A 16746-nucleotide genomic window follows, 5' to 3' on the forward strand; every position below is an offset into this window, starting at 1 on the left:
ATGGTCATTAAACATGAATTAGTATTTTCTAAATGAAAAGAGCTGTTCTAAAAATTGAAAAATATGGCAGGTCATAGGGAGAGTCAAAGAGCCGCATGCAGCTCCAGTGCTGCTTGTGCACAAAAGCAGATGTTTATTGATTTTGTTGGTATTTATTGGAGGTGCCTTGACATGAATACTAGCTTAAAGACACTCCCAGAGGCCTAAAGTAAAACGGTGTGAATTTTTACGTGGTTTGGTTCAGGAGTTTCGGAGCCTATAAGTCACATACGAACAAACGCGCACACACACACAAATCAGGATTTTGTCATCCTTAAGTATTCCTTACACTCCATTCTTTTCTAAATTTTAAATGCCAGGGTTCCTAACTTTTCAGAAGGAAAAAAATTCAAAGTTTTGGAGCCGCATTTCCAATTTTACATTCCAAGTTTGCAAGAAGCATGTGATAGAAAAAGAATGTTTTTCACGAAAACTGCCGACAGCGGTGACGCAAGCGACATGCCGGCTCATCCCAAGTAAAAGTAGCGGTCCTCGTATTCAGCACAAGCCCGTTTGTGTTCTGATGCGGTTTCTGTTTCTGTTTCTGTTTTATAACACAACAACCGGCTCATCAGGTTTAAGTAAAAGCACTCACCCATTTCGTGTCTGTCACTGAAGATCCACAGGTCGATGTGGTGTTAAATAACTATTATCACCACATAGTTTAACACATTCACTGCCATTGCCGGTTTTAGATGTGAAAAATCCTACCAAGCTACTATTTCAGAGGTGTCAAACTCATTTGCACTGCAGAACTCATCAGATGTGCTCAAAGGGTCTCATGTAATATAAATGTAACTAAATGTAATGGGTATGTAAAATAAATGTAACTACTCAATCATGGAAAGTAACTCTGAATTTATTCATCGTACAAGTCACAAAAATGAGTTGCATTGAAAAAATGTCCTTGCACATATATGTCAAGAATAAATACAGTAACAGTAATACCATTACATTCAAGCTCTGAGAAATTCGTGATACGAAATGTCTTTCGAGCACGAATCATTTTAGTAATTATATTTAAGTCAAGTACAGGGGCACCATAGAGAGTATCCTGACCAGCTGTATCTCTGTGTGGTGTGGAGGCTGCAGCGCTACCGACTGGGGTAGTGTGAGGAGGATAACGAGGACAGCAAAGAAAATAATCGGGACTACACTTCCCTCCATTCAGGACATTGGCCAGAAGCACTGCCTATCCCATGCTAAAAACATTACCGGGGACCCCTCTCACCCCCATCATGGACTGTTCACTCTGCTAGCCTCTGGGAAGAGGTACTGCAGTGTGCGGTGCAGGACCACCAGGCTCCGCAATAGTCTAGTCCCCCTGGCCATTAGACTGTTAAATGGTCAATCTAACATATAGTTAACTTAAATCTAAACGGCTGCTAATCTGACTTTTTGCACTACTGGCAGTTTTTTTTATAGCTTGCCACTCCTTGCACATTGCTCTCTGCACTATTGTAATTACAGCGTTATTGTTACAGTGTTAATGTTACTGTGTACCTGACTTGTTAACCTGACTGCCCATTTGCACATCTGGTTAGCTACTCTTCTTGCACTATCGGCACTATGGTAAAATACTATACGTAGCCAAAATACAATACAACATTATTTATATCTGTACATTCAAGGAAACTGTGGGGGTCAGATGCATCGACATTTCGTTCTGTATACACGTGTACTAGAATGACAATAAAGTAGATCTGAATCTGAATCTGAATCTGAAGTCATGTTTATTTGTATAGCCCTTAATCACAAAGAGTATCAAAGGGCTGCACAGATAAAGACTATTGCAAACGACAGACTAATATGACACCATCCCCTGATCTAAAATTTACATGAGGGCAAATAATACATATTGTCAACAGAAAATATAGGGTATTCATATGCTATAGAATAGAAGTGTGTTTTAAGCCTAAATTTAAACAGTTCCACTGAGGTTGCAGATTGAATCTCAGGAGGAAAAGCATTACACAGCACCGGGGCCCGAATGAACCTGCGGATCTCTTCTTGGCTCTTGGATCATTAGTAGACCAGCATTTTCAGAGCAAAGGCTCGGGACCAGTACATAGGGGGAAATTAAATCTGAAAGATATGAAGGAGCAAGTCCTTTTGTATACTACCAACAGAACCTTAAAATCACATCTTAAGCTAACAGGGAGCAAATGCAGGTTAGCTAAAATCGGGTTAATGTGATCAAACTTTCTTGTCTTAGTTAAAAGCCTCGTTGCAGCATTTTGTACCAGCTGAAGGCTCTTGAATTTGGACATCGGGAGACCGGAGGGTAGTGCAATTCAGTAATTGAGACGGGAGGTAACAAACGCGTGAATTATAATCTCCGCATCTGAGACAGCATAGGGCAAATTTTAGCAATGTTGTGAAGATGGAAGGAAGCTGTTCTTGTAATATTCTTAACGTTTGTTTGAAAGGACAGATCGGGGTCAAATATGACACCTAGTTTCTGTATTTTTATGTTCAATTTGTATTTAAATGTGTTATAGTGACCAGGAAGATTTGTTTTATAGCTATTTAGGGCATACTTGATTGCTTTTGGGAGGTCGGCAACGGATTGTTTTTAGTTATTTTGTTCTGGGAAAATGTGCTTGAATTACGAGCAACTCTAGGTACGAGCACGATCTGGGAACAAATTGAAGTTGCATGTACTGTAGAGGTTTCACTGTATAACAAAATAACATCTTGGATATTTTCATGATGATGTGTTTCTCATTTCCACTCAATGACATGGATATGAGAACACTGGCGTCAAGTGGCGGATAACATTTTAACCACGGGCCATTAGTTTGTCACACAAATACAATTTGGTTTAACCAGTAACGGCTAATATCTTCGTTGCTACGCACTGCTCCTTTAGCTTTAAAGTACACGCGATAAAACCGAATCAGATCTTACTGTTCTCATGTTAGTTAACGCTGACATCTGTAAGTGAACGAATGCTCCAGGGGCCGACATTCCGTCCCGTCTTTACGGGAATGGAGTTAATTCGCGGAGCGCACACATGAACATATTGACGAGTCTTGCTAGCAGGCTAATTGAAATCTGGGTATGGGTTATTTATGCCTGGGTAATGAGCCTGGGGAGTCTCCAAAGTATGAGATCCAGACTGTTTGACCTACATGTCCAATAGACTGTACGTATGTGGGAGAGTTTTAAAAAAAGGATTATAAATCAATTCAGGTTGAATATTTTACAATATTAAAACACTCAGTTACACATTTTTGAACACCATTCTTTTTTTATTTGCTCCAAACCAGCAATAGTTATGAATAAAACATTATTTTTAGTGTCATGATTTATTGCCATTGGTTTCTTCGGAATGCTCATGATACACTCGCCACTGTGTAGCCGAATGTCAACATCTGGTCGCTGACATGACTTTTACGATCACAGCATCACACTGCCAAAGCAATTGCGGGAAAACATCTGTTGCTAAAGGTCATTTACTGTTATTGTAAAGAATTCAAAACTGTTCTTATTTGAATGGCAACATCATAAATAGTCAGTACAACGCAAATTTACGTAAATCATAATTAAATCCTTTGAAATATATCTATTTATGCATGACATTTTATGAAAATATTATAGTACTGGATTAAGGAACATTTGTTATAATGCTACTAATATCTTTACTATCTATCTACCCTGGTCATATCCCTCAAGAGGGGTGACTGACAGCAAGACAAACACCTACGCAATAAACCAAGGAAATAAAAAGGAGCAAAAAACACAAACAATTTCAGACCATGGCCAACCCAAATGCCCAATCACCCAAACAAGTTAAGCACCTCAGCACCCAAGACGGTCATGCTTTCGTCCCTCCGGATGAAACGGGACACAGGAAAGCGGCCATGTCACTCGGATCAGGGTGACACAACACACTCTTCTGTTTAAAAGCAGGGCCCGACAGCTTTCACTGGTTTACCCCTGCCGCATCATACGGGTGCCCTGCCCATCCCTTAGAGCGCGTCCGAACATCCCACTATCCTTTTACAACATCTCTCCACTCATTCCTATCACCAAGAAGAGCTCTAGCTTCCACTAAAATTTCGACCTCTTTCCTGCAGTGCATTCAAAAAAAAAAAAAAAAAAAAACAACATTTCTCATAAACGTGTACATCAGACATGTCAAACTGGGGCCAGATCCAGATTTTCTGTTCTGAAGCTGGCCAGATCAGTACAAGAATGTAAACTCAAAATTTTACTTTTGTTTTTCAGTATTATGCTTTATTTTTCGGCCTACATTAGTAACTTACCCTACATACTATAATCATCAATGACAAGGTATCTTTTCTAAACACATTTATTCAAAAACAACAGGAGAAAAAGATTGTCCTGTTTGCCATTGAATGTGTTAACAGGTTCATTTTAACAGTTAAACACTTGAACCAACTCACCACGCTATTCCAACTCTACACAGCTCTCTAGTAGCCAGAGAGAGAATTTGGTTAGAATGAATTTTTAAAGTATACCTCTTGATCAAAATGACCTACAGACTCACTTCCTTTTCTGACATACTCAGAAATATATGGCGAGCCGGATTAAATCTTCCAATGGTTTGGATCCGGCCTGCGGGCCGTATGTTTGACCTGCCTAATTTACACGAAAGCATGCACTCCACCACGCTGGCCCTAAATGGTGTTTGAGGTTAAGACCAAAAAGTATTTTTATTCTTAATTAGCATCAGTTTTTTTCCCAACTCACTATGTTCTGATGAAAATATACAATTGTATTTCTTATACTGACATTTTTTTGTGTTTTTTTAACATGTGTGACGGTGTCAAATATTTTATCATGCTCAGCAGCAATTAGTAGAGTGAATTTTGATTGGGCAAGGCAGATTTAAAGACTGCAAAATCCTTTGAATATCTTGCCTTGCCATCTGAGTCTTCTCAAGCCAGCGTTGCTTAGTTACAGCAAGATGTGGGGATGAAGTGAAAAGGAGGAGGGCGGGCATTGCGACTCTGTTGGGTGCAGAGCAAATGACTACCCTCGGATTGCCTTGGAGTCTTCAGATGGCATTCCCCCACTTGTTATATGCAATGATAATTATATGCATGTTCTCAAGAAGGAATCGGACCTTCTGTTGCCGTTAATAACAAGTCAAGTCATGTTTATTTGTGGCTCCCTTAATCACAAAGAGTCTCAAAGGTCTGCACAAACTACAGACTATTATCACACCAACCCCTTATCTGAAATCTACATGAGGAGAAATAATACACAGATATTGTCAACATAAAATATAGGTTATTCATATGCTATAGAATAAATCTAGGCTTAAAACACACTTCTAAACAGTTCCACTGAGGTTGCAGATCGAATCTCAGGGGGAAGAGCATTCCACAGCACAGGGCCCCAAATGGAAAATGCTCTCGAACCTACGGATTTCTTCTTGGCTCTTGGGATCACTAGTAGACAGCATTTTCAGAGCGAAGGCTCCGGACCGAAACATAGGGGGAAATTATGTCTGAAAGATATGAAGGAGTCCATGCTTGATTTTGTATACTACCAACAGAACCTTAAAATCACATCTTAAGCTAAGAGGGAGCCGATGCAGGTTAGCTCAAATCGGGGTCATATGTGATCAAACTTTCTCGTCTTAGTTAATAGCCTTGCTGCAGCATTTTTTACCAGCTGAAGGCTCTTGTTTTTGGACATCGGGAGACCGGAGAGTTGTGCATTACAGTAATCGAGACGGGAGGTAACGAACGCGTGAATTATAATTACCGTATCCGACTGAGACAGCATAGGGCAAATTTTATCAACGTTCTAGCTGTTCTAGTAATATTCTTAACGTATGTGAAAGGACAGATCCTGATTCAAATATGACACGTACATTTTTCATTGAGTCACTCTGGGTGATTTTACATTTGTCAATGCTCAGAGCAGTTTTTGAGAACAAGTCACAGCAATTTCGGATCAATAACTAACATTTCGGTCTTTTCAGATCGAAGGCGCAAGAAGTTGAGTGACATCCATTCTTTTATCTCAGTGAGACATAAGGCCCGCCTATTATTCATTTTACGACCGGCTTTATCAGCGTATATCAATTTAACAGTGACTCAAGGCAGAAAACATGTTTAGGCTTTAAAAACAGAAAGTTTTTAAGTTTTCGTTTTTTCCCCCACCCTCCTACTTAGTCATATGAACAATGCGAGAGATTGTAGTCACATGTTTCCAACAGAAAATACTAGTAATTGACCGTATGGGAGATTCCATGGCTAGTTTTCATGGTACAGATTTGGAAATGGTTTTCTTTACCAATGACAAAACTATAACGGTATTTAATTAAATACCTTATGATGTATCATCTATAATAAGTAAAGGACATATAGTTCCACTCTGCCGGTTGTAATTAACATTTTTAATTGTAGCTGTCAATTAATTAAAAAATAAACGTACGTTCCATGTAAATAAATCATTAGTATGCATGGCCAAGAAGCATATTAAGGAAGGATAACTGGTAATTTTAATTTTGTCAGCGATGTGTATCGTGTGGTCTTTTCTGATGGGGTCTATTCATGGACGTATCTGCATACAAAGAGACTTACTACGGTATATTACTGATTGTTTTTTTGTTTGTTTTTATGTTGTTTATATATTTAGCTATTTTAATTACTTAATTTCTTCAACACACAATGTAAATTCAAATTTAAAGAGCAAATCATTGTATTGTATTATATTGCCAATTTAGTAGTGTTTAATAAAGACATTGCTTTATGTGCTTGGGGAATAGCTGGCACAGAGAATAAAAATAGTAACACAAAATTTAAAAGCTCCCGAAATGAATTGTTGATTCACAGAAATTCTGCACCGAATGATTTACGACAATTTGTGTTTTTCTTTGGAAATGGAGACCCCAATAGCTTTAAGGTTACATTTGAACTTTACAAAAGCCATCTTATTTTATTAAAAAAGTAAAGTTGATATCTTCAACATTGTAGAAGGTTTAGTTGCATGATTTGGTAGTTAAAAAGCTGTACAGGGTGTTACAAATTGATCAGTTGAAACAAAATGGCCCCTACAAAACTCTCATTTTGAATTTATCCGATGTTTTCGACACTCAAGAATTTTACTTCCTCTCCCTTTCCTGAAACGCAGGAAATTGGATGCTTCGAGTTTCCCCCTGAAGTTGGACGTTGGTCGAAAATTCAAACTATAGCCAAACTCAAGGCCACTGACTGAAACCATTGTCTGAATAGTCCATTTCCTGTGTATAATAATGCAGCCATTGAGTTGCAATTTCAGTACAATGTTTTAGTTATTCGCGATGGTCAAATAAACCCCTCCTCTTGACAGTAGTGAGCAGAGTTCTTGCCGCTTCTTCCCACACACAACATACTGTGCAACACCTCAAACATGAATGTGTTTCTCTTAACGTCTGATTATGTGTGTTTGTATCCTTTGAGGCTCTTCGAGTGGCTCTTCAGCACAAAAACATGGCAGTTCAAAAGGGTTTCACACAATGGCGATTACTTGGATGCATAACCTTCCGTGTACCCAAAGAGCCTGTGTAATAATTTGGATAAACAGCTCCGTTATTGTTGGCTTTGTGCTATGTTTAAAATGAGAACAGAATTCCGAAAAAAGTAAGGTAACAGATGAAGAGTACAGACATCGTGAGTTGGGTTTTGCTACTTTAGCCAATATGTTAGTTTTCCCAGCTTTTGCTATACATGTGTGTATCGCTCACGCCCCTGCTGACCTACTCGTGCGAGACTGACCTTTCCTGTTTCACTGACATCATCCAACAAACCAGGAAGCCATTCACAATGTGTTCCTTACTCTCTGTTGTTGGGTGTTTTGCTCAATTGGATGAGAGCCATGCCTTGATTGTTTCTTGCTGTGCACGTGTCAAGCTGGTTGTAGACATTAAATCTTAGTGTTTGACCTGAAGTGAAATATTCATGTTAAAAAAAATTGTGATGACTGGGATTTCTGCACAACTTGGACCAAAAGACATTAGAATTTAACAGAAAGGACGATGGTGAAAAATAAGTCATTACGTTTCTGCTTTGTCATTGTAAAAAAAATGGCTGTCACAGCCATCTGGTATAACTATTTAACCATTCGGATCAGTCCTCCAGGCAGCACTTAACCCCCAAAGCCGCTAATCCACAAATTTCCCTTCGCACTGAAAGTTTACCGCCTTCAGTGCGCTGCTCCGACTGTGCCAAAATTCTGTTATGTGGACATGATTGGCAATTTCAAGGTGAAGATTGCTTTGGAAAAAAAGCCCGGAATGATGTTTTCTTTTCTCTTCTATTTTCAGATCTGCCGATGGAGTATAACCCATCAGACCATCCTCGAGCCAGCACCATCTTCCTTAGCAAATCCCAGACTGATGGTAAGTTTTTACGGATCCGTCCATCCGTTTGCCTCCTGACTCTTCCTACTAATCAACAGAACAACGAGACAGTCCATTTTAATAATGACCCATCTACCAACCTAAGCACACACAGATTACCAACCAAGCAACTGACTCACCCACCCTAACACAACAGAAAAGCCCACTGAGTGACACATCCAACTTATCCACCCATAGATCCACCAATGAACTAAGCCAGTAGCGACCCACCAACTAACACACCGTTGCCCAAACCAACAGACCAACCTACCAAACCTCCACACCCAACTGTCAATCCACCCAATCGACCTGCTCACTCACACCCAGCCACGGCCACCATTCATCCCAGCTACGTACTGAGCTGCTTGACTAACCAACCAACCTAGCAACCGACCAACCAACCTGAAACGTACGCACCAACTGACCAACCAAAACTACCGCTCTGTCCATCCACTAAATGACTGACCCAGCCAATGGCCCACAGACACCTGTCAAACCAATCGAACCCACCCACCAATTTATTCATCAGTCCAAACTGCCCACTACCAGTTCTTGAGCCACCAACTGACCCACTTAACATAATTAGCCAAACTTACCAATCTAAATACATACCAACCCATTGGTTCTTATTGAAGACCCATGAAACAACTCACCAACCCTAACACAATAAAATGGCCCAAACACTGACCAACGCAAATTGACCAATTTAGGCTAGTTTCACACCGCAGGAAAATCAGATTTTCTGCACGAACGCGGCCTGAATCCGATTCGTTTAAGTCTGAATGGCACATATCCAAATTTTTTCACTCCAGACCCAGGCTGCTTTCATATGTGGTCCTAAATCTGATACATACTCATCTTTTGGAAAGCCACAGCTGTGTGAACTGTCGAGACGTATCCATGCGACGTACGTCAATATTCTGCGTTCAACAAGACGAGATGAAGCAGAGAAATCAACCATGGCAAACGAAAACATAAAGAGCATTCAATGGTGGGAAAGAAAACCTTTGGGTTTAATATTTGGGCATACATCTCTGTTCAGCCTTCGGTAGCTTTCAAATACCTAGATGCGTTCCACTGTTAGCATCCATAAGAACTTTCGCAAAAACTGAGCACATGCATTGGCGTTCACTCAGGAGATCGCATACGAGTGACATTTACTTGGAAACGTGAACAATCTAACAAAAACATCGGATTTCACCGAAAAATCGTAATTGAGCATTAGGCTCTGCAGTGTGAACCTAGCCTAACCGAATTCCAAGCAAACTCATCCATTAGCCCAATCAACCTACCTTCCCTTCCACTGACACCCATTCACCAACCTACCAAACGTGTCCTCCGACCCAGCTACCAAGATACTGACCAATATAAATACAGACCGATTTAGCGATGCCAATCAAAACACTCACTGATAAACTGACCAACCCAACCACATTAATTAATGACCCATCTGATCAACAATTCAATGTACTGACTTAACACTACCAAATGTCCCACCAACCAGCTCAAAACCACCGACAGATCGGGTGACCCGTCCCGCCAACAAAATAATCCGTCGACCCCCTAACCTGATCATCTTCAAGCCAACAATTCATTTTTCACAATGCACTATTTTGATCTTAACTACGAGTGTCGGAAATAACCCCCGAAATGTGATGGAGTTCTTTTTAGACTAAACTCCCCAGAGACATAATCTGCTTAATGAGATTATAAGAAGCTTAATATTGTTCCATTTGCACAGACTAGAAAACCCTCGTCTGCCAGAAGAATTTGAACTTTCATTTAATGGATTACTGTTTTTTTCGGCTGTGTCAATGTTTTGTTTCAAACTCCTGCTTTCTACTCAAAGGAAAGAATAATAATGAAAAAGGCTTAAACAAAGCAGCCTCTCTTATAAAAGAAAAAGACAAAAACAAACACCTTTAGAATGTGATCAATATATTTCTTAATGTTGTGCGTGTTATGAAAATGGGAAAACCTGGGTTTTGTTTTTACAGTTGCAGTGCCCAACAAGCGAGGTAAGGGCGCGACTTTGTTTACAAACCACAACTAGCGCCTCGCTCAATGTGCTTTACTCGTCGCCCTCTACTGTCATATGTGCTCGCTTTGCTCTTTTTTTCGTTTTGATTGTGCGTATTTGCCTTCAATTGGAGTGTTTTGTGATGGTGTGCAGGGAATTCCAATGATTAGTGAAAGTATTTCAGTGGTTTGTGTGTGTGTATGTTTATGTTAAGATCGATTAGGGCATTTATTGGATTCTTTCTGCACCTTATTAGAGATCAATTTCATTTAGGTGGAGAGGAAATCAATTAACGTTATTTTCAATTTTTAAGTAAACCGAAAGCAGAACAGACTCAGTCACAACCCTTTGCATCACGGGTCTCTAACATGGTGCCTGCAGGCACCAGGGTGGCCCCCTAAGGCAGTTGAGGTGATGGCGGACCAGTTCTAAGAATAGCTCACCAGTGTATGGTCATTGTTATTTTTAGTGAAATGATTTTTTTTGTTTATAGACCGAGTCTATTTAACTCTATTTTTGATAATTCACCTGGTAATAACATAGTAGTAACATGATAGTGTTTTTTTAGAAATTCAAAACAATTCCTGTTCATTGGCTTCATGAACAAAAATAAATCTATTCAAGTAATGATAATAATGTTTAAGCAGTTAATCAAGAGAATCAAATAAGAATATATTCATGTATTGAATGTATGTATTCATTATTTTAGTAAATACAACAAACTTAATTTCAATTTATGGGTTTTGTAAAGCGAATGAGCAAAAAAGTGCATTTTTTTTAGCTAGCTATGTACCTTGTATTTTAGCTCTTTAGCTAGCTATCTTCCTACAGTTTTAGCCATTTATTTAGCAAGCTATCACACTAGCTTTTTACTCTTTTTGCATGCTATCTATCAATTTAACATTTTATTGTAGTTATGAAGCCAAATTTTGGCCTCCTTTTTAGCTAGCTACCTAGTTAGTTTTTAAAGGTTTCTATGAGGCTATTTAGTTGACTTTTTACTCTCTAGCTCTCTTTTACCTTTGTACTTGTTTACTTTTCTAGCTAACTATTAAGCAACTTTTTAGTCATTTAGCAAGCCAGCTAACTAAGTTGGTATTTTTGAAATGGATATTTATTGGGTGCCCTTTACGCTAATTAGGAACAAAAAGTAGCTCTCAGCTTGAAAAAGTTTGGAGACCCCTGCACTACATCAATGCTGACACCTGTTGGCGAGGATGTGTTATTGCCGTAAAGAGACCCTTGAATATGTTCCCTCTTTATTTTCAGTTCGAGAAAAGAGAAAAAGCCTTTACATCAATCATGTGAGTATAACAATCGAACAACATTTTCTTATTTTGACTATTTATGTGAAATAAATCCTTCTTAGGTCAATTATGCTAACAGTCCAAGAGTAACGATTCTCTTATTTGTTTTCGCAAGTTCACTCACATTTCGGAAAGCAAGGTAAAAAAAAGTAGTGATTTGACCATTGTCATCCCGCGTTTCCATTCTTTAAACGGCCCATTCTGAGTTTTATGTATCCGCTCAACCCCAAAAATAAAGCCATCACATTGCTGTCTGTATGCGTTGTCTGTTTAAATTAGTAATTTGTAGTCCAAAATGACAAATAATTCGCATTTTGATGTTGTTTTTTTGTATATCCGTTCCAGCATTATTCTGGCCCTGTGAGAAGAAAGTACAGCTCATGTTCTACCATATTCCTCGATGACAGCACTGTCAGTCAACCCAACCTTAAATACACCATTAAATGGTAACTGCATTTGCTACATTGTTTGATTATTAATACTTTACATGTGATTAACTATGTTTTACTCTTTTCCTTACCAGTGTGGCCCTTGCAATATTCTATCACATAAGGAATCGGTAAGACAATATTTGCATTCCTTTGCAGGGATGCACGATAACTTTTACTGATACCGATAAGATCCTACTCTTTTCCAGACAAAAATCAATACCAATAACCATTATAACATACTGTGTCTATATGTATTTTTGTGTTTCTATTTTACAAAATATAGTCAGCAAGAAATTCTTACCCAGTCGCAGAAAACAAATGGAATATAATTTTTCTATTTTACTACATGATACCAACATTTTAAATAATTTATGTAATTAAGTGTTCCTCCACAGTATTATCTAATTTTGTTGGTGTTTTTTTCTTATTTTAAGAAGTAATACTTAAAAATAAATTATCTACCTTTTCATCCATCCATCCATTATCTGCACCGCTTATCCTCAGTAGGGTCGCGGGGGTGCTGGAGCCCATCCCAGCTATCTACGAGCAGTGGGCAGGGGACACCCTGAACTGCTTGGCAGCCAATCGCAGGGCACACAGGGACAGACAATGCACTCGCTCATCCACACCTAGGGACAATTTGGTTAGGCCAATTAACCTGACATGCATGTTTTTGAAATGTGGGAGGAAACCGGAGTGTCCGGAGGAAACCCACGCAAGGACGGGGAGAACATGCAAACTCCACACAGGAGGTTCGATCTCATGACCTCAGAACTGTGCCGCACACGCGCTAACCACTGCGCCGCCGTGCTGGTACTACCTTTTCATATATCTGATAATTGGTAATATTAATGTTTTAGATTAAAATGTAACAGAAATTATATTAAAAATAAGTAAAATAAGTAATTAATGTGCATCCCTGCTCATTCATTTATTATCACCTGGTTTCTGTGGTACATACTCCAGCGAAATTGCCCATTATGCATTATTGAAATTGTTGAATTCGAAGCTAATGATAAATGCAGTCTGATTTCCTTCCTGTCTATCATTCCAGAGAGGTCGACGGAAGAATGTTATTAGACATTTTCGACGAGAAGCTACATCCGTTATCGGTAAGACAGTCTCCGCATCCACAGTATACCTAAATTGAGGTTTCCAGATACTGTATTTAGACTTATAATGCCAACTTGAAAGGTAGGGCTGTAACTAAAGACTGTTTTTTAATGGTCGACTAGTCACTGACTAAGTCCAATAATAAGATGATTATTATTTTTTCTTTAATTTTGCATGAAGTTGATTCAACTCAAGAAAAATGGGTACCATAAAAAATACACTTTATTAAACATCCTGCTGTTATTAACAAAGATTAAATAAAAATGCCTTGTTTAAAAAAATCAATTGGGCACAGTGGTCGGTCAGTAGAGGCATAAGTCCATACATAAACCTCTGACCATTTTTTAGGGGCAGGCAAATAAATAATGAATTAAAATCGAGTAAACATTTGTTATCCCAGTAAACCAAGAACAGGCTCATTAGCAGCAGTAGAACAGTAAATAAAACAAAAATTATGTGCATTTTGTAAAGTACAGTCAGTGCTAAACTACAAAATTTTGTGACAGAAGAATTTAACGAATCTGAACAGTTTGAAATCAAACGGACTTCGACTGCGTGCATTCATTTTTAATATAAGTTTGTTAGGTACAGTTTGGCATAAGGCTCAAATTCTTTCATGACGAATTATTTGTGTATAAAATGGACAATGCCTGTCATCAAAATGGGCCATAGTGGTTTGAATGTTACTTGAATCTTACCAAGGCGAGTCCGACTCCGTTACGTTCAACTGTCCAACATGCTTTCTCCTAAAATGTTCATAAACCACAGTGGTACTGCCATAATACGCAAGGTCTGCTTTCTAACCTTTGCAAGTAGTCTTTTTATTCGCAGTATCCAGGCTAGAGGTCGACTGATTATGGGGCAGGCTGATTATCAGCACCGATATTTGGGATTTTGACGGATATCGGTATCGGTATATTTATTCATTAAACACAACACTAAGAAACAGCTGAGCCGAGCCTTTTTCTCTCTCTCCTTCTTTCTGTCTCTGATGCTACCCACTTGTTAGTTATGCGAAAGGGAAAGATTAGTCATGTTAGTCTAATTTCTACTTTGTCTAATTTACTTACAGTAAAAGTTTTCGAAAATGCTTTTAATGTTTTATTTGAATTTATAACAAATATCCTATCTTTTTGCATTATTAGAAAACTTCTTGCACCAATTTCTGAATAGCAGTTATCTGCTTCCTCCTTATACTAGTGATCAGTATCTGTATCTGCCCTGAATAACCCATATTGGTCGATCCCTATTCCAGGACGTTACCGTTCGAGACAAGAGATGGTATTGTGCATGAGCAACTACCAGCTGACATTATAATCATTTATGACGCCTCATTCTGTAGGAAAAATCATAGCCAATAGTAAACAATGGAATTCATCGTTGACTACTATTATTATTATCGATTTTTGATGACTAATCTTTGCAGCCCTACTTGAAAGTTGCAATTCCATCCATTAGCTCCAACCATTTCTATGTATAAACCAAAACTAAGACTGGAAAATACATCTTTGGCAGTGAGGTAATAATGCTGCCTTATATCATCTTTGCAGAAGTCTGAAGTTCCTCTTGACTACGACAAGCATGACCCTGAACAAAAGCAGATTTACCGCTTCGTAAGGACGCTATTCAGTGCAGCACAGCTCACGGCAGAATGTGCCATCGTCACATTGGTGGGTGCATTTGCTGATGGGTGTTCTGATACCAAATAAGTTTTCGGAATAATGTGTTCTTTTGTCAAAAGGTGTATTTGGAGAGGCTCCTGACGTACGCCGAGATTGACATCTGCCCCGCCAACTGGAAGCGTATTGTTTTAGGGGCCATCCTTCTGGCATCCAAAGTTTGGGATGACCAGGCGGTGTGGAATGTAGACTACTGTCAAATTCTCAAGGATATCACTGTGGAGGACATGTGAGTTCTATGTCAACATTTCACCCGTCTGTAAAATGTTTCTGTGGTCTGAGTTTGTGGTTTCTGTGTGTGTGGAGAGGTTGGAGGAAGACGTGAGCACACAGGGTGCTGGAAAATGCTCGAAATGTAATGTTGTGCCTTAAGGTTTGAAAAATACTTGCATTTTGGGTGAATTGCTTGTAAAAGCTTGAAATTGTTGCCATGTTTCTGGGCTTTCTGACTCAATAGACCACGCTTTAAATGAAGAAATATGAGATAGGTCAGCTTAAAAACGACGCAGGCACAAGTTGTTTCATACCTAAGTTAAACTTTGCTTTCCTTTTTCGACCGTTTGACGTCATCGAGTGCCGTCAGTAAAGAAAAAGAACAAGAAAACATGATGAAACATAGACCAAATTGAGATGGCAGCAAACATTAATGAAATGGGGCATACTAACATTTTTTTGCGACTCATTCAGGAAGTGTTTAATATTTGACTTGGGAATTACCAAACGTTCTGGTTCTTTTTCCAAAAGGCAACACTCAGTGGCCTTGAACAACAGGGCTACAGATCGATTCACGTTTGATTTCTTTTAATGATACTGAAAAATTGGAAAATTGGCTTTGGAAGCCCTTAAAAAAGTGCTTGAATTTGTCCAAGGAAAAGGTGTTTCTTTTTCAGTGTGATCCCAGTAAGGTACTCATTTTTTAATTTATTTTCTATTATCGTTTATAGATTTGTTTTTCCACTTATATGTGGTTTTGTTCCTATTTGATATATCAGATGGAGATAAATTTACTTGTTTTAAGGATTATTTTTCAACTTTTGGTTGAAAAATGTCTTAAATATTTTTACATTTCATCTTACTGTATTTTTTTGTGTTATTCAGATGTATTTTCTTGTTTTTAAACCTTTGTTAATTGGGTAATATCGCCCAATAAAGCAGATAAATAACTCATTTTAAAGGTTATTTTCCGACTTTTGCTAGGAAAACTAAAAAATATTACACTTGTCTAAAATGACCCACAAAAAGAAAAAAAATTTGGGATTCGTCCATTTTTTTACCTAAATGTTTTACAGTGTTTATATGCCTGTATATGTTATATTGGGGGATATTTTAATGTATCGAATTACCTCTTGAATTGGCCTTCAAGTACCCCGAAATTGCCTTACCGCGATTCTTGGCACTACACTAAAAGCTCAACCTCAAGTTTTGAAATTGAAGCTGGCCTGATCACCTTCTCAGTCAGATGAGACATGTGCAGATGCTCACTAAATCGCGGAATAATGCTGATCTGCAAATGACATTGATTTACTGAATTTTCTGGACTAAAAGGCGCACCTCATATCCCAAATTTTGGCCAGAAATGTTTGAGTGTACCTGCAAAATACGGCTGATAAGATTGTATGCATACAGTATATGCTATTGATCAGTTACTATAGTACCAGTTCTAGTACTAGTATTGAACTTCCTTAGCTACAGTGCTGAACTGCACATGTTCATCTCGGTGGTGACTGTGTCAGTGTTTATTCTGAGAAGGAACACAATACCCTAACACGTCAGCACTGCTTGACCTCTAACACTT

General features: G+C 38.6%; 1 protein-coding gene across 4 annotated transcripts in view; it reads left to right on the top strand.

Annotated features, from left to right (window-relative positions):
* The window catches only part of ccny (cyclin Y), a 28914-nt gene that overhangs the window by 6623 nt on the left and 5545 nt on the right, over positions 1 to 16746 (top strand). Inside the window, exons 2-10 of one of the 4 annotated variants that reach the window (XM_088322341.1) lie at positions 8327 to 8401; positions 10399 to 10419; positions 11691 to 11725; positions 11844 to 11867; positions 12074 to 12174; positions 12252 to 12287; positions 13214 to 13271; positions 14823 to 14942; positions 15014 to 15180. In XM_088322341.1, the coding sequence (XP_088178467.1) occupies positions 8327 to 8401; positions 10399 to 10419; positions 11691 to 11725; positions 11844 to 11867; positions 12074 to 12174; positions 12252 to 12287; positions 13214 to 13271; positions 14823 to 14942; positions 15014 to 15180 (637 nt within the window). The remainder of the gene's footprint in view (positions 1 to 8326; positions 8402 to 10398; positions 10420 to 11690; positions 11726 to 11843; positions 11868 to 12073; positions 12175 to 12251; positions 12288 to 13213; positions 13272 to 14822; positions 14943 to 15013; positions 15181 to 16746) is intronic. The other 3 variants (XM_088322343.1, XM_088322342.1, XM_088322344.1) reach the window with 3 other exon arrangements.

The sequence above is a fragment of the Urocampus carinirostris genome, chromosome 18, assembly GCF_059441175.1.
Source record: "Urocampus carinirostris isolate Australia breed hairy pipefish chromosome 18, RoL_Ucar_1.0, whole genome shotgun sequence".
Lineage (NCBI taxonomy): Eukaryota > Metazoa > Chordata > Actinopteri > Syngnathiformes > Syngnathidae > Urocampus > Urocampus carinirostris.